This window comes from Rhinoderma darwinii, chromosome 1 (genome assembly GCF_050947455.1).
Source record: "Rhinoderma darwinii isolate aRhiDar2 chromosome 1, aRhiDar2.hap1, whole genome shotgun sequence".
NCBI lineage: Eukaryota > Metazoa > Chordata > Amphibia > Anura > Rhinodermatidae > Rhinoderma > Rhinoderma darwinii.
This window is the reverse complement of record NC_134687.1, coordinates 663,776,751-663,795,889: the sequence shown is the minus strand read 5'-3', so window position 1 is coordinate 663,795,889 and position 19,139 is coordinate 663,776,751. Positions and strand designations below refer to the sequence as shown.

General features: G+C 44.2%; 1 protein-coding gene across 1 annotated transcript in view; it reads left to right on the top strand.

Moving 5' to 3' along the window:
* Window positions 1–11,096: 11,096 nt before the first annotated feature.
* The window catches only part of LOC142710017 (uncharacterized), a 40,911-nt gene continuing 32,868 nt past the window's right edge, over window positions 11,097–19,139 (top strand). Inside the window, exons 1-2 of the mRNA XM_075848522.1 lie at window positions 11,097–11,166; window positions 16,513–16,641. Of these exons, the coding sequence (XP_075704637.1) occupies window positions 11,097–11,166; window positions 16,513–16,641 (199 nt within the window). The remainder of the gene's footprint in view (window positions 11,167–16,512; window positions 16,642–19,139) is intronic.

Here is a 19,139-nt window from a genome sequence, read left to right as displayed (position 1 = left end):
TAGTATCACACAGCGCTCCCCCTTGTATATGGTGCACACAGTGCTCCCCCCTTTGTATATAGTGCTGCACAGCACTCCCCCCCTTGTATATAGGGCCAAATAGCGCTCCCCCTTGTATATAGTGCACATAGCGCTCCTCCTTTGTATATAGGGCCACACAGCACTCCCCCCCCCTTGTATACAGTGTCACAGGGCACTCCCCCCCCTTTGTATACAGGCCCACACAGCGCTACCCTCCTCCTTGTATATAGGGCTACCCAGCACTCCCCTTGTATATAGTGTAACGGAGCAATCCCCCCCACCTTGAATATATACACAGCGATAGTCCCCACCTAAAAAATTATATACAGTTTACTTACCTTACCCCGTGGCGGCCAGCTGGACGCATGTGAATACTCCGGACTAGACATATGCACAGACCGGCGTGATGCAGTACCTCATCATGCCGGCCTGCGCAGGGAGTCTTCCCAGCACCTTTTGTTCTGCTGGCCGAACGTGACCTGCAGCCTATAGTATTCATTTGTATCTAAGTCCTGAGGACTCAGATACAAATGAATGTGGATGCCGCTAGCACCTGGGCCCCTCCGGTGCTAGCGACACCACCGGGCATGAGGGGGCCCGTGCGATCATGTGCGGTTCGGCCGGCCATGGGCCCCGGGCGGCCGCTCGAACCGCCCTAATGATAATCCGCCACTCAGTAGTATAAGGAGGTGCAGTATGTGTAGCACAATTGTGAGGGGGCACTATGGGGCAGTAAGAATTTCAGCGCGACACTATAATTGTCAGTAATATTTTCAGGGGGCACTATATCTGGCAGAAATATATTAAGGGATCACCATATCTTAGAGTAATAATTTCAGCGAGAACTATATCTGGCAGTAATATTTTCAGGGGGCACTATATCTGGTAGTAATATTTTCATAGAGCACTATATCTGGTAGTAATATTTTCATAGAGCACTATATCTTACAGTAATATTTTCAGGGGGGACTATATCTGGTAGTAATATTTTCAGGGGGCACTATATCTGGCAGTAATATTTTCAGAGAGCACTATATCAGGCAGTAATATTTTCATAGAGCACTATATCTTACAGTAATATTTTCAGGGGGGACTATATCTGGTAGTAATATTTTCAGGGGGCACTATATCTGGCAGTAATATTTTCAGAGAGCACTATATCAGGCAGTAATATTTTCAGGGGGCACTATATCTTACAGTAATATTTTCAGGGAGCACTATATCTTACAGTAATATTTTCAGGGAGCACTATATCTGGTAGTAATATTTTCAGGGGGCACTATATCTTACATCTTACAGTAATATTTTCAGGGGGCACTATATCTGGCAGTAATATTTTCAGGGGGCACTATATCTGGTAGTAATATTTTCAGGGGGCACTATATCTTACATCTTACAGTAATATTTTCAGGGGGCACTATATCTGGCAGTAATATTTTCAGGGAGCACTATATCAGGCAGTAATATTTTCAGGGGGCACTATATCAGGCAGTAATATTTTCAGGGGGCACTATATCAGGCAGTAATATTTTCAGGGGGCACTATATCTGGCAGTAATATTTTCAGGGGGCACTATATCTGATAGTAATATTTTCAGGGGGCACTATATCTGGCAGTAATATTTTCAGGGGGCACTATATCTGGCAGTAATATTTTCAGGGGGGACTATATCTGGTAGTAATATTTTCAGAGAGCACTATATCAGGCAGTAATATTTTCAGGGGGCACTATATCTTACAGTAATATTTTCAGGGAGCACTATATCTGGCAGTAATATTTTCAGGGGGGACTATATCTGGTAGTAATATTTTCAGGGGGCACTATATCTGGTAGTAATATTTTCAGGGGGCACTATATCTGGTAGTAATATTTTCAGGGAGCACTATATCTGGCAGTAATATTTTCAGGGGGCACTATATCAGGCAGTAATATTTTCAGGGGGCACTATATCTGATAGTAATATTTTCAGGGGGCACTATATCTGGCAGTAATATTTTCAGGGGGCACTATATCTGGCAGTAATATTTTCAGGGGGCACTATATCTGGCAGTAATATTTTCAGGGGGCACTATATCTTACAGTAATATTTTCAGGGGGCACTATATCTGGCAGTAATATTTTCAGGGGGCACTATATCTGGCAGTAATATTTTCAGGGGGCACTATATCTTACAGTAATATTTTCAGGGAGCACTATATCTTACAGTAATATTTTCAGGGGGCACTATATCTGGCAGTAATATTTTCAGGGGGCACTATATCTTACAGTAATATTTTCAGGGAGCACTATATCTGGCAGTAATATTTTCAGGGGCACTATATCTGGCAGTAATATTTTCAGGGGGCACTATATCTGGCAGTAATATTTTCAGGGGGCACTATATCTTACAGTAATATTTTCAGGGGGCACTATATCGGGCAGTAATATTTTCAGGGGGCACTATATCTGGCAGTAATATTTTCAAAGAGCACTATATCTGGCAGTAATATTTTATGGGGACACCATATCTTACAGTAATATTTTCAGGGGGCACTATATCTGGCAGTAATATTTTCAGGGGGCACTATATCTTACAGTAATATTTTCAGGGGGCACTATATCTGGTAGTAATATTTTCAGGGGGGACTATATCTGGCAGTAATATTTTCAGGGGGCACTATATCTGGTAGTAATATTTTCAGGGGGGACTATATCTGGCAGTAATATTTTATGGGGACACCATATCTTACAGTAATATTTTCAGGGGGCACTATATCAGGCAGTAATATTTTCAGGGGGCACTATATCTGGCAGTAATATTTTCAGGGGGCACTATATCAGGCAGTAATATTTTCAGGGGGCACTATATCTGGCAGTAATATTTTCAGGGAGCACTATATCTGGCAGTAATATTTTCAGGGGGCACTATATCTGGCAGTAATATTTTCAGGGGGCACTATATCTGCCAGTAATATTTTCAGGGGGCACTATATCTGGCAGTAATATTTTCAGGGGGCACTATATCTGGCAGTAATATTTTCAGGGGGCACTATATCTGGCAGTAATATTTTCAGGGGGCACTATATCTTACATCTTACAGTAATATTTTCAGGGAGCACTATATCTGGCAGTAATATTTTCAGGGGGCACTATATCTTACATCTTACAGTAATATTTTCAGGGGGCACTATATCTGGCAGTAATATTTTCAGGGGGCACTATATCTGGTAGTAATATTTTCAGGGGGCACTATATCAGGCAGTAATATTTTCAGGGGGCACTATATCAGGCAGTAATATTTTCAGGGGGCACTATATCTGGCAGTAATATTTTCAGGGGGCACTATATCTGATAGTAATATTTTCAGGGAGCACTATATCTTACAGTAATATTTTCAGGGAGCACTATATCTGGCAGTAATATTTTCAGGGGGCACTATATCTGGCAGTAATATTTTCAGGGGGCACTATATCTTACAGTAATATTTTCAGGGAGCACTATATCTGGCAGTAATATTTTCAGGGAGCACTATATCTAACAGTAATATTTTCAGGGGGCACTATATCAGGCAGTAATATTTTCAGGGGGCACTATATCTGGCAGTAATATTTTCAGGGGGCACTATATCTTACAGTAATATTTTCAGGGAGCACTATATCTGGCAGTAATATTTTCAGGGAGCACTATATCTTACAGTAATATTTTCAGGGAGCACTATATCTGGCAATAATATTTTCAGGGGGCACTACTGTTTGTAGCAATAATAATTGGATGGGGCACTATATGTGGCACTAATATTTTCAGGGGGCTCTGAGTGGCATTGAGATTTGCAGAGCAATTTGTGTGTGGCACTGTATTCAGGAGGCACAATGGCATTTTTATTTTCAGGGGCACGGTCTGTGGCTTTATTATATTTACAGGACACGGCATGGTGGTATTTTATTCAGGAGGCACAGTGTACTGTTATTGTTTTCAGGAGGTACATTGTGTAGTATAATTATAATCAAGGGGCACAATATAGTAAAATTATTTTTAGGGGGCACATTTTGGGGTTTAATTATATCCAGGTAACACAATGTGTGGCAATATGAGTATTATGTGCAAATATATGGGATGCAGATCTGCTGCAAAACAGAGGAGCAAAAGACATTGGGTGTCAAACTCTGCAGAGAAGTGTCAGGTCCAGGAGAAGATGCCATGATTATCACCGCCAAATGGAAAAGAAAAGGAATCAGGGTAGACGTCAACTGTGAGTCACTGGATGCAAATGTTTAGACTGCCACTGATTGCTTCTGATTAATTGCATATTTTTATTTTGTTTTATTGCAAATTATTATATAATATAAGTCAGATAATAAAATTATTATATTTGTGCTATACTGGAGGAACGCCACACGCATATCTTTAGGGGGGAAATTCAGGAACCTGCTGTTAAAAAATGTAATTCCACCCCTGAATCCATGGAAGCTCGGGCTCTGCTGCTGCTGAAGGTTAATCTTCTGCTGAGAGAGTCCTCACCACTGCTACTAGGACCATTGCAGGCAAATGACACTTAAACAATCTGACAGCAGTCTAGACCAGTAAAGTTCTGTAAGTCATTATTTTACAAATAATTTGTAGGTGGTCCTGATACAATATTGTACCCATTGTCCTCCTTATACACGACAAGTATTAAAATGATCCCTGGTACTACTACCAATGCCGCTGCTTACACAGATAGAAGTAAAAATAACTCTACAAAAAGTAACACAAACACAAAGAAAGACTGAAAGAAACGACAACAACATTTTAATTTCACTGTAATAGTGATAATAGGAAGTCTGGTAAGTAGAACTGTATGGAAAGTGTCATATAATGTCTGATAACTATAGATTATAATATACACAGCATTATTCTCAGTCTATAGGTGGAGATGTATGGAATTTATGTGTCCTGTAATGTCTGATAACTATAGATTATTATATACACAATATTATTCTCAGTCTATAGATTGAGATGTATAGAATGTATGTGTCCTATAATGTCTGATAACTATAGATTATAATATACACAGTATTATTCTAAGTCTATAGTTGGAGATGTATGGAATGTATGAGTCCTGTAATGTCTGATAAGTATAGAATATAAAATACACAGTATTATTCTCAGTCTATAGGTGGAAATGTATGGAATGTATGAGTCCTGTAATGTCTGATAACTATAGATTATTATATACACAATATTATTCTCAGTCTGTAGGTGGAAATGTATTTAATGTATGAGTCTTATAATGTCTGATAAGTATAGAATATAAAATACACAGTATTATTCTCAGTCTATAGGTGGAGATGTATGGAATGTATGAGTCCTGTAATGTCTGATATCTATAGATTATAATATACACAATATTATTCTCAGTCTATAGGCAGATATGTATGGAATGTATGTGTTCTGTAATGTCAGAGAGCTGCAGATTATAATATACACAGTATAATTCTCAGTCTTTAGGTGGAGATGTAGAGAATATATGTATCCTGTAATGCAGGGTGGGATTCAAATGTTTAACAACAGGTTCCCTGTTTTTCGGATGAAGACATGGGGGGGGGGAGTTCACGGTGTTTTGTGGTGTATCGCGCCATTGAAAATTATTCTAATAATAAGATAAAACAATTATGATATTACACGTACCCCCTACATTAAAGTGGACTCTAAATAAGGAAATTCTCTGTCCAGAATGTTTTAGTGTGGATTGCCACACTATTTATACAATTACATAAGCGTACAGACCTACCCACACATTATATGAAACTCACCCATTACGTATAGGCCTATATGCGCACATTCAATATCCTAAGTGTGCTCAGCCCATTTAGTTAGGCTGTGCACGAGAAGGGTGGAGTACAGTGCTGCGTGCACAGTAACCCACGACAACTCTCCCGGCTAATGCACAGATACAGCGCCAGGTGCAAGCTCAGTAAATATACAGCACCAGAACCAAGCTCAGTACATAAATACAACACCAGAACAAAGCTCAGTACATATATACAAAACCAGAACCAAGCTCAGTACATATATACAACACCAGAACAAAGCTCAGTACATATATATGTTTTGCGCTTGGCTGAGCTTGGTTCTGTGGCTGTATTTATGTACTGAGCTTTGTTCTGGTGCTGTATATATGTACTGAGCTTGGTTCTGGGGCTGTATTTATGTACTGAGCTTTGTTGTGGTGCTGTATATATGTACTAAGCTTTGTTGTGGTGCTGTATATATGTACAGAGCTTGGTTCTGGTGCTGTATTTATATGCGGAGCCTAGTTCTGGAGTTGTATATATGTTCTGAGCTTTGTTCTGGTACTGTATATATGTACTGAGCTTTGTTATGGTGCTGTATATATGTACTAAGCTTTGTTGTGGTGCTGTATATATGTACTGAGCTTCTCTTTGGTGCTGTAAATATGTATTGAGCTTGGTTGTTATGATGAATATAACTCCAGAACCAAGCTCAGTACATATATACAGCACCAGTACAAATACAGCTCAGTACAGAGATAATTTGCAAATTGAGTTTAACCCCTGCCATATAAGTTTGTACGGCATAAAACTACAGCTCCCAGTATAGCCAGAACGATGGTAAGGATATGCTGGGAGTTGCGGTTTCACAAAAAAGAACGATACACACATCATCTCGCTGCAGATCATAAAGTGACTACAGTACTGAGCAGTCACAGGGAGAATGAACATTTACATTTAGTGACTCACCGGTGACGACTTCTCAGATTGTAGTCATTCTCTTTACTTTTCCATCTGGTCCAGAACTCTATGATGCCTCCTGGCCATGACCCATTTCTGTGGAAATGGGTAAATTTGCTGCTCTGATGTCTTTGGAAGCTCACTTTTTCAACATTTCTGCACCTATAAACGAAGAGCAAATTCTTATGGTACCATACTCTATGCCCCCAAATATAATAGTATCATACACTGCGTCCCCGATTATAATAGCGCTGAACACTGTGCCCCTGAATATAATAGTAACATACACTGTGCCCCTGAATAAAATTGTGTCAAACACTGTAAAGTAACGCACCACACACACTGCCCCCTGTAGATAGTGCCCCTTAAAGAGCCCTCTGTAGATAGTGCTCCCAGTAGAGCACTCTATAGATAGTTCTCCCCATAGAGCCCTCTGTAGGCAGTAGCGTTCCCTGTAGATAGTGCCCCCTGTAGCGTTCCCTGCAGACAGGGCTCCCTGTAGCGTTCCCTGTAGATAGTGCCCCCTGTGGCATTCACTGTAGCGTTCCCTGTATAGTGCCCCTTGTAGCGTTCCCTGTGCCCCCTGTAGCGTTCCCTGTATAGTGCCCCCTGTAGATAGGCCCCCCTGTGGCGTTCCCTGTGGATAGAGCCCTCCGTGGCGTTCCCTGGAGATAGAGCCCCCTGTGGTGGTCCCGGTAGATAGGGCCCCCTGTGGCAGTCCCAGTAGATAGAGCCCCCTGTTGCGGTCCCCATAGATGGGGCCCTATCTACAGGTACAGCCACATGGGGCCCTATCTACAGGGAACACCACATGGTGCCCTATGCAGCGTTACCCTGTAGATAGGGCCCCCTGTGGCGTTCCCTGTAGATAAGGGCCCCCTGAGGTGTTCCCTGTAGATAAGGGGCCCTATATAGGGGACATACTAAAAAGAATGAAGAAAAAGAATGAACAATATTAGTAATGGTCGAAAATATATAAAAAAAAAAAAAAGATTAAAACCAAGATTAAAAATATAAAAACAAATTCCATAGAAACAGATGTGTAATTATTTTCCTGTGCTTGATAGACCTGGAATGAACACATTCCCTTATAAACTGCACATATATCCTGTTCATTCCAGGTCTATCAAGCACAGGAATTTCCTAAGGCCTCTGTTTATCTGGAATTAGATTTTATTTGCAATTAATGATGAAATAAACACAGTTCATGCCATGTCTACCAAACATAGAAAATTCATTATGCCCTTTTTTATATTTTCTTCCCTTTAGTAATAATGCTCATTCTTCTTCTTCATTCTTTTTAGTATGTCCCCCTATATAGTTCCCTATATAGTCTTCTGTAGTCTCGTTCCCTGCATAGTCCCCTATGTAGTGCCCTATGTTGCCTACAGTAGAAGGAAAAAAACTACTCATTTTCTTACCTGTCCCATTGCCGCGCCATCCTCCAGCGAAGTCAGTCCTCCTCCTCCATCGGAACGATGCAGCGGCACGATGACGTCATCGCCATCGCGCCGACTGCATCATCACTAAAGCGCCGAATGGCGAGGCATCATGTACCGCGCCAGGGCAGCGCTACTCAACTCAATTGTATCCGCGTCCTAAGGACGTGGATACAATTGAGTGCAGGGGACCGAACCGGTTCCCGGCTTCCCGCTTCTACGAACCGGCTGTCAACTTAACAATCAGTTCGGGAGAACCGGTCGGATCCCACCCCTGCTGTAATGTCTGAGAGCTGCAGATTAGAATGTACATAGTATTATTCTCAGTCTATAGGTGGAGATGCATATAATATATGTTTTCTGTAATGTCTGATAACTATAGATTGTAATATTCACAGCATCATTCTCAGTCTGTAGGTGGAGTTGTATAGAATATGTGTCCTGTAATGTCCGAGAGCTGCAGATTATAATATACACAGTATTATTCTCAGTCTATAGGTGGCGATGTATAGAATATGTGTCCTGTAATGTCCGAGAGCTGCAGATTATAATATACACAGTATTATTCTCAGTCTATAGGTGGAGATGTATAGAATGTATGTGTCCTGTAATGTCAGCGAGCTGCAGATTATAATATACACAGTATTATTCTCAGTCTATAGGTGGAGATGTATAGAATGTATGTGTCCTGTAATGTCAGAGAGCTGCAGATTATAATATACACAGTATTATTCTCAGTCTATAGGTGGAGATGTATAGAATGTATGTGTCCTGTAATGTCAGAGAGCTGCAGATTATAATATACACAGTATTATTCTCAGTCTTTAGGTGGGGTTGTATAGAATATATGTCCTGTAATGTCAGCGAGCTGCAGATTATAATATACACAGTATTATTCTCAGTCTATAGGTGGAGATGTATAGAATATATGGGTCCTGTAATGTCAGAGAGCTGCAGATTATAATATACACAGAATTATTCTCAGTCTATAGGTGGGGTTGTATAGAATATGTGTCCTGTAATGTCAGAGAGCTGCAGATTATAATATACACAGTATTATTCTCAGTCTATAGGTGGAGATGTATAGAATATATGCTTCTGTAATGACTGAGAGCGGCAGAGTAGAATACACACAGCATTATTCTCAGTCTATAGGTGGGGTTGTATAGAATATGTGTCCTGTAATGTCAGAGAGCTGCAGATTATAATATACACAATATTATTTTCAGTCCGTACATGGAAAGGTAAAGAATATATGTGTCCTGTAACAACTGAAAACAGGATATTATAATGTACATAGCAGTGGCGTAACTACCACTGGAGTAGCTGTAGCAGCTGCTATGGGGTCCATGTCATGAGGGGTACCGTGCAATGCCACTATGGGGCCAGCGCTGCCGGCCCCTAAAATTTGGGGCCCGAGTGGCACGGGCCCCCTCATGCCTAGTGACGTTGCTAGCGACAGCCACATTCAATTGTTTCTTCTTCCTCAGGATGCAGATACAATACTATGAATACTATACGTTAGGCCTGCAGCCTATAATCACTGGGAAGACTCCCTTGCGTATGATGATGTCACTGCGTCAGGCTGGCCTGTGCAGGCGTCCTGCCTGGAGGAGCACACTCCGTCCGTCGTGGGAACAGGGCAAGGAAAGTACAATATATATATATATTTTTTTGGGGGGGGCTGCTTGGAAATATACAGAGGGGGGATCGCTGTCTAGCACTATATGCAAGGGGGGCAGCTTGCCCTTTAAGGCCAGGAACTAGCGCGCACATGTAAATAATTACTTAATTATCCCCAGATCACCCAGGACTATAAGAGGGGCTCTGTCCTTTCCCTCCTTGCCTGAGCGTTTTTGTTGTATTCCCATGTCAGTCTTAGCAAGTGGTCCCTTAGTTGTATCCTGTTCCCAGTGTTCCAGTGTCCTGCTACCTGTATCTCGTGCTGTATTTGTTCCTGTGCCTCTTCTAGCGTTGGAGCCGTGTCTTATGCCGCGCCAGATGTCACCTGCCACGTCTGATATCATCCACCACGTGTGGCATCATCTGCCGTCAAGATCAATCTGTGCCTAAGCCTCTGACTGTCTGGACTATTACAAGTACTCTTGTGCTAGGACTTTGCATAGACTTTATAGACAATTGTTTGGCCAGCCGTTACTCCGCTACGGCAGTGCGGCCTAGTAAGCCCACATACCCATGGATCGTGACACAGCAGGGCTGTATGGCAAATCTACAGACACTATTTATATTGGGGCTGCGTGTGGCACCTAGGGGAGAGGGGCCCAGTCAAACATTTGCTATGGGCCCCAGTCTTTTCTAATTACGCCCCTGGTACATAGTATTATTCTGTCTATAGGTGGAGATGTATATAATGTATGTGTCCTGTAATGTCTGATAGCTGCAGATTATAATATACACAGTATTACTCTCAGTCTATAGGTGGAGATGTATATAATATGTTTTCTGTAATGACGGATAACTATAAATAATATACACAGAATTATTCTCAGTCCATAGGTGGAGATGTATAGAATGTGTGTCCTGTAAGGTCTAAAAGCTGTATATTGTAATATACACTGTATTACTATCAGTCTATAGGTGGAGATGTATATAATATGTTTTCTATAATGACTGATTACTATAGATAATAATATACACAGTATTATTCTCAGTCTATAGATGGAGATATACAGACTATTTTTTTCTGTAATGACTGATAACTATAGATTATAATATACACAGTATTATTCTGAGTCCATAGGTGGAGATGTATATAATATGTTTTCTGTAATGACTGATAACTATAGATAATAATACATAGTATTATTTTTAGCCGGTTTCCTTCCTCTTTTTACTTTATAAATTATTCTTTTTTTGTAATCTCTGCCAGTAAATTCTCTGTTCTCTGCCGCTGATCAGGACGGATATGGCTGAGCCTGTGACTTACGCCGACTTAAGATTTACTGATATTCAACTAAGGGAGATGAAACCATCCGGTATGTCTTATCTTATTCTATTCTTAAGGGGGGGCGAGGGTCTGCAGACTCATTTATTAAGTGTATCATCTGTAACATAAGGTTTACACTTGTTATATTGGGGTACCTTTCTCTGTTAAACACTATGAATATGGAATATGACTTTGTGGTGCATCTTTATAGGGGTTGGAGCGCTGCTATTCTGATACAGAGCTCCAAATATCCAGCATAGACTTAGAGTTACATAAAATAATACTGTCTGCCTGTAGTCACCACTAGGGGAGTCCAGGAGCGAACTGCATACTGTCTTCTCATTAATCTCAATGTATAAACAGTATTCAGTAAGACTCCGAGCTTCCCCTAGTGGCACCTGCAGGAAGACAGAATTTAACAATTTGTCAACAGCGATTTGCAGCTCTTTATCTGAAAAATATTGAGCTCCAATCACAGTCAAAACGTATAAAAAATTAGTGTTTGAACCTCTTCAGATTGTAAAACATAAAATGATGTTTAAGGATGGACATTCACTTCAAGGGTTTATTACTGGTGGAAACATTCTACTACAGATATGGCTGCAAATCCAAAACATAAATCATGTCAAGTCTAGAGATGGTGCTGCAATATTAGAATTGTGTAGGACAAAATAAACATAATGGAAAAAATTGCACTTGTGAACAGGCTTTTGTACTTTTTGCTTTGTGTTGTACTTTCTTATGGATTTTCAGTGCAGTATTCAATCAGAAAAACTGTCAAATCCGCCTAGTGTGAATATATTGTAAATGAAATGTCCAAGAAGAGCGCAGAACTACTCACAGATGAGATGAAGCCTCTCCTGTTTTTGGGCTGTAGGTGCTGGTTCTTCTCCAGTCTCAGCAGCTTCTTCTATGGACACATAGACTCATTAAGTAAAAGACACGCCCAGTAGACTTATTTGTATCTATGTAACAAAAAGGGGGCAACAGGTAAACTAGAAAAGTAAGAGACATCACTAATAGCATTCTTTCTAAATTATTTTTAAAAATAAAACGTATTTAGTAGAGGCTTTATGGGTGGGTTCAACTCTTTGGTTCAACTCTTCAAATAGGATAGAAACAGCAAAACAATTGATATATACTTTCACAATCATTCCCAAGCCACCAGTTACTGGATGCCTCAACGCCACTTGTTGTCATAGTGACATATCCTCCAGCACCCGAACATATCAGTGGTCGTCCATAGTGACATGTCCTCCAGTACCTGAGCACATCATTGGCTGTCCATAGTGACATGTCCTCCAGCACCCGAGCACATCACTGGCCGTCCATAATGACATGTCCTCCAGTACCCGAGAACATAACTGGCCATCCATAGTGACATGTCCTCCAGCACCCGAGCACCTCACTGGCCATCCATAGCGACATGTCCTCCATTTCCCGAGTACATCACTGGCCGTCCATAGTGACATGTGATCCAGTACCTGAGCACATCACTGGCTGTCCATAGTGACATGTCCTCCAGTACCCGAGAACATAACTGGCCATCCATAGTGACATGTCCTCCAGCACCCGAGCACCTCACTGGCCATCCATAACGACATGTCCTCCATTACCCGAGTACATCACTGGCCGTCCATAGTGACATGTGATCCAGTACCTGAGCACATCACTGGCTGTCCATAGTGACATGTCCTCCAGCACCCGAGCATATCACTGGCCATCCATAGCGACATGTCCTCCAGCACCCAAACACATCACTGGCCATCTATAGTGACATGTCCTCCAACACCCGAGCACATCACTGGCCGTACATAGTGACATGTCCTCCAGCACCCGATCACATCACTGGCCGTCCATAGTGACATGTCCTCCAGCACCTGAACACATCACTGGTCGTCCATAGTGACATGTCCTCCAGCACTCGAGCACATCACTGGCCGTCCATAGGGACATGTCGTCCAGCACCCGAGCACATCACTGGCCATCCATAGCGACATGTCCTCCAGCACCCGAACGCATCACTGGCCGTCCCTAGTGACAGGTCCTCCAGCACCCGAACGCATCACTGGCCGTCCATAGCGACTTGTACTTCAGCAACCGAGCACATCACTGGCCGTCCATAGTGATATGTCCTCCACCTCCCAAGCACATCACTGGCCGTCCGTAGTGAAATGTCCTCCATTATCTGAGCACATAACTGGTCGTCCATAGTGACATGTCCTCCAGCACCCAAGCACATCACTGGCCGCCTATAATTACATGTACTCCAGCACCCGAGCACATAACTGGCTGTCCATAGTGACATTTCCTCCAGCACCCAAGCACATCACTGGCCGCCCATAATTACATGTACTCCAGCACCCGAGCACATCACTGGCCGTCCATAGCGACATGTCCTCCAGTACCCGAGTACAACACTGGCCGTCCATAGTGACATGTGATCCAGTACCCGAGCACATCACTGGCTGTCCATAGTTACATGTCCTCCAGCACCCGAGCACATCAATGGCCATCTATAGCGACATGTCCTCCAGCACCCAAACACATCACTGACCATCTATAGTGACATGTCCTCCATCACCCCAGCACATCACTGGTTGTCCATAGTGACATGTCCTCCAGCACCCGAGCACATTACTGGCCGTCCATAGAGACATCTCCTCCAGTACCTGAGCACATCACTGGCTGTCCATAGTGACATCTCCTCCAGCACCCGAGCACATCACTGGCCGTCAAAAGTGACACGTCCTCCAGCACCCGAGCACATCCGTTTCCACCCATAGGGACATGTCCTCCAGCACCCGAGCGCATCACTGGCTGTCCATAGTGACATGTCCTCCAGCACTCGAGCACATCACTGGTCGCCCATAGTGACATGTCCTCCAGCACCCGAGCACATCACTGGCCGTCCATAGTGACTTATCCTCCAGCACCCGAGCACATCACTGTCCATCCATAGTGACATGTCCTCCAGCACCCGAGCACATCACTGGTCGCCCATAGTGACATGTCCTCCAGCACCCGAACGCATCACTGGCCGTCCAAAGTGACATGTCCTCCAGCACCCGAGCACATCACTGGCCGTCCATAGTGTTATGTCCTCCAGCACCTGAGCACAACACTGGCCATCCATACTGACATATCCTCCAGCACCCGAGCACATCACTCGCCGTCCATAGTGTTATGTCCTCCAGCACCTGAGCACAACACTGGCCATCCATACTGACATATCCTCCAGCACATGAGCACATCACTCGCCGCCCATAGCAACATGTCCTCCAGCACCTGAACACATCACTGGCCGTCCATAGTCACATGTCCTCCAGCACCTGAACACATCACTGGTCGTCCATAGTGTCATGTCCTCCAGCACTCGAGCACATCACTGGCCGTCCATAGCGACATGTCCTCCAGCACCCGAACGCATCACTGGCCGTCCCTAGTGACAGGTCCTCCAGGACCCGAACGCATCACTGGCCGTCCATAGGGATATGTCGTCCAGCACCCGAGCACATCACTGGCCATCCATAGCGACATGTCCTCCAGCACCCGATTGCATCACTGGCCGTCCCTAGTGACAGGTCCTCCAGGACCCGAACGCATCACTGGCCGTCCATAGCGACTTGTCCTTCAGCAACCGAGCACATCACTGGCCGTTCATAGTGATATGTCCTCCACCTCCCAAGCACATCACTGGCCGTACATAGTGACATGTCCTCCATCACCCGAGCACATCACTGGTCGCCCATAGTGACATGTCCTCCAGCACCCGAACGCATCACTGGCCGTCCAAAGTGACATGTCCTCCATCACCCGAGCACATCACTGGTCGCCCATAGTGACATGTCCTCCAGCACCCGAACGCATCACTGGCCGTCCAAAGTGACATGTCCTCCAGCACCCGAGCACATCACCGGCCGTCCATAGTGTTATGTCCTCCAGCACCTGAGCACAACACTGGCCATCCATACTGACATATCCTCCAGCACATGAGCACATCACTCGCCGCCCATAGCAACATGTCCTCCAGCACCTGAACACATCACTGGCCGTCCATAGTCACATGTCCTCCAGCACCTGAACACATCACTGGTCATCCATAGTGTCATGTCCTCCAGCACTCGAGCACATCACTGACCGTCCATAGGGATATGTCGTCCAGCACCCGAGCACATCACTGGCCATCCATAGCGACATGTCCTCCAGCACCCGAACGCATCACTGGCCGTCCCTAGTGACAGGTCCTCCAGGACCCGAACGCATCACTGGCCGTCCATAGCGACTTGTCCTTCAGCAACCGAGCACATCACTGGCCGTTCATAGTGATATGTCCTCCACCTCCCAAGCACATCACTGGCCGTACATAGTGACATGTCCTCCAGCATCTGAGCACATAACTACATGTACTCCAGCACCCGAGCACATAACTGGCCGTCCATAGTGACATTTCCTCCAGCACCCAAGCACATCACTGGCCGCCCATAATTACATGTACTCCAGCACCCGAGCACATCACTGGCCGTCCATAGTGACATGTCCACCAGCACCTGAACACATTACTGGCCGTCTATAGCGACATGTTCTCCAGCACCTAAGCACATCACTGGCCGTTCATAGCGATATATTCTCCAGCAGCAGAACACACCACTGGCCGTCCATAGTGACATGTGATCCAGCACCCGAGCACATGATTGGTAGTCCATAGTGACATGTCCTCCAGCACCCGAGCACATCACTGGCCATTCATAGAGACATGTCCTCCTGCACCCGAGTACTTCCCTGGCTGTCCATACTGACATGTCCTCCAGCACCCGAGCACATCACTGGCCGCCCATAGTAACATGTCCTCCAGCACCCGAGCACATCACAGGCCGTCCATACTGACATGTCCTCCAGCACCCGAGCACATCACTGGCCGTCCATAGTGACATGTCCTCCAGCACCCAAACACAACACTGGCCGTTCATAGTGACATGTGATCCAGCACCCGAGCACATCATTGGTCGTCCATAGCGACATGTCCTCCAGCACCCGAGCACATCACTGGCCGTCCATACTGACATGTCCTCCAGCACCCGAGCACATCACTGGCCGTCTATAGCGACATGTCCTCTAGCACATCACTGGCTGCCCATAGTGACATGAAGCAATAACAGGTAGTGACCACAAGAAAGATCTTGCTATAAACTGCCATACTCTATACGAAGAAAACAAGTTTTTGCTAAATGTTGATTGCCTTGGATTCTTCTCTTCACACATTTATTTCAAGGATCTTCTCGTATTAACCACCGATCACTACCTGTTGTCTATTACTATAGCTGAATCCCACAGAAGCTCAGTAATTCTCCTTTATACTTCATTGATTCTGCTGATTATTCCTCTTTGGTTACAGTTGACTTAGAGGATAATAATGCGGAGGATGGGGATGTCACTTACGAGAACGTCACTACTCCAAATCTACCAAGAGTAAGGGCAGAACCACCAGTGCCACCGACTGCAGCAATGGACCTACTCAGGACAGGTACAAGACGGCTCTGCAGTATCATTATGTGTATTAAAGGACTAATTATTGGATGTACCATTTGTATACAAGGGACTTGTCAATCATCAGTAAATCAGTGTTCTATTCATTACGAGCTGAGATCGGGCCCACCCCATGGGTCTACGGTAAGACATTAGAGGTGTGTATTCAAACCCTCAATATCCTTACATCTCCTTTCAATAATTCTTGTTTAGTATAATTGTAATCTTACTACTCGATGGGTTAAGCATTGATACAAGCCGGATCTTATAATATTATCTTCCGTGTCCTCATTTTCGTTTCTTCCATGTTCCAATGCTACTCATCGTTCCGGTTTCTGTATTTCAAGTGGAAGTGATCAGGGGGACTGTTAGAAAAAAGTACCATCAAACAGACACTGCCTGGTGCTTCAAGTACTAATCTTTCTGTTAGTGACTTCCTATTGCAGACTTTGACGCTGATCTTGACTTCGGCTTATTCTTCACCTTGTCCTTTCTCTCATCCATGGTTTTTTTTGCTCAGTTATTTTGTCTACTTTAGATTCTGACCTTGGTCTGACCTTGACCCGAACTTTAGTTCTCCCTTTATTCTCGGACTTTGGCTACTTATGACTATGTTTTTGCCTGCTGAACCCTGCTACGAAATCGAGACTATCCAGCGGTCTACGACCTGGGGTCTCTCTGCAGTGAAGTCCAGATCCCTGTATAAGCATTTAATGGTGAAAACCATGGAGCCCCTTAGATTTGTCACCTTGTATTTTTAGTAGAGAGTCCACTATATCCATCACCTGGAACGTGACAGGTAATATCATATGTTCAGCAAGTACAAATCCTTAGGAGTTGGTTCCCGGGTAAAGACTCTACCATGTAGCGCCACCATTGACCTATGTAGCACCACCATTGCGTCTTAAAAAAATGAAGCTTTTCCTTTAAATAAACCATTGCAATCTGTAATTCAGTATGTATGGCTTTGAACATACTTTGGAACTCCTGAAGGGTATCCAAGTCTTCAGAAGGGTATCCAAGTCTCCACAAGTATCTAAGTCTCCACAAGTGTATCCAAATCTCCAAAAGGTTATCTAAGTCTCCAAATGGATATCCAAGTCTCAACAAAAGCCTCCAAGTCACCAGAAGGGTATCTAAGTCTTCACAAGCGTATCTAAGTCTCCACAAGAGTATCCAAGTCTCCAAAAAGGTATCCAAGTGTAATTATGGTAGGGAAACAGACAAGTGAGCCCTAATCTACCCGCCACTCAGTCCCTGCCTACTTGCAACGGCCCGCCCTAGGCGACGGGGTACAACTGGGCAACGGTCCCTACGCTCAGTAAGTGCACGACAGACAAACAGACAAGGGTACACAAAGCTAAGGGAAATGGGGCAGTTGCCCACGGCAACACCGTGAGCAACAAGAGTGGTGAACGAGCCGAGTCAAACCTGGAGTGTACGAGGTACCAAACGCTGAGCAGGAGAGTAGTGAACAAGCCGAGTCAAACCAGGAGTGTACGAGGTACCAAACGCAGAGCAGGAGAGTAGTCAGTAAGCCAGGGTCAATACGAAGTAGGGACAAGTAGTTCTAGAAGCTGCAGCAGGGCCAAGAAACCAAACGAGAAGAATCACAAGCAAGGAGGAACAGGAAAGGCAGGTATAAATAGACAGAGGGCGGGAGCTAGCTCCGTCTGGCCAGGCTGTGATAGGCTCTCCCACTCCTAAGCCTGCCATCCTGAGTGGTGGAAGATGGAGTCAGTCTCACAGACATAGAAGCAGGTGCAGACTGATTACCTATGGGCGTGGATACAGAAGCTGTGCCTGGCAGATCCTTTACACCAAGTCTCCAAAAAGGCATGCAAGTCTCCACAAGAGTATCCAAGTCTCCAGAAGGGTTTCCAAGTCTCCAGAAGGGTATCCAAGTATCCACAAGAGTATCCAAGTCTCCACAAGAGTATCCAAGTCTCCACAAGTGTATCCAAGTCTCCACAAGTGTGTCCAAATCTCCAAAAGGGTATCCAAATCTCCAAAAGTGTATCCAAGTCTCCAAAGGGTATCCAAGTCTCCAGAAGAGTATCCAAGTCTCCAGAAGAGTATCCAAGACTCCAGAAGAGTATCCAAGTCTCCAGAAGAATATATATATATCCACCAGCAATGTAAATCACAATCTGTTATATATGCATATGAAGTGAGCTACGTAGACAGAAGTAAGGGCGGTTTATCTCATTGAGACATTTGCACACTGCACCTGGGAGGACATCGAAGGGGATCCATGTGGTGAGCCCGATCCAACATATTCTGCAGCACTTTATAATTCAGAGGGAACATGTACAGACAATATCAGGCATTACATACTGACACAAGAGGAGGCTGATCACAAGAGCTTACAATCTATGAGGAAAAAGTGGAGATACAGGAGGAGTGAGGACGCTGATCACAAGAGTTTACAATCTATGAGACAATAGAGAAGAGGAGTGAGGACGCTGATCACAAGAGCTTACAATCTATGAGGAG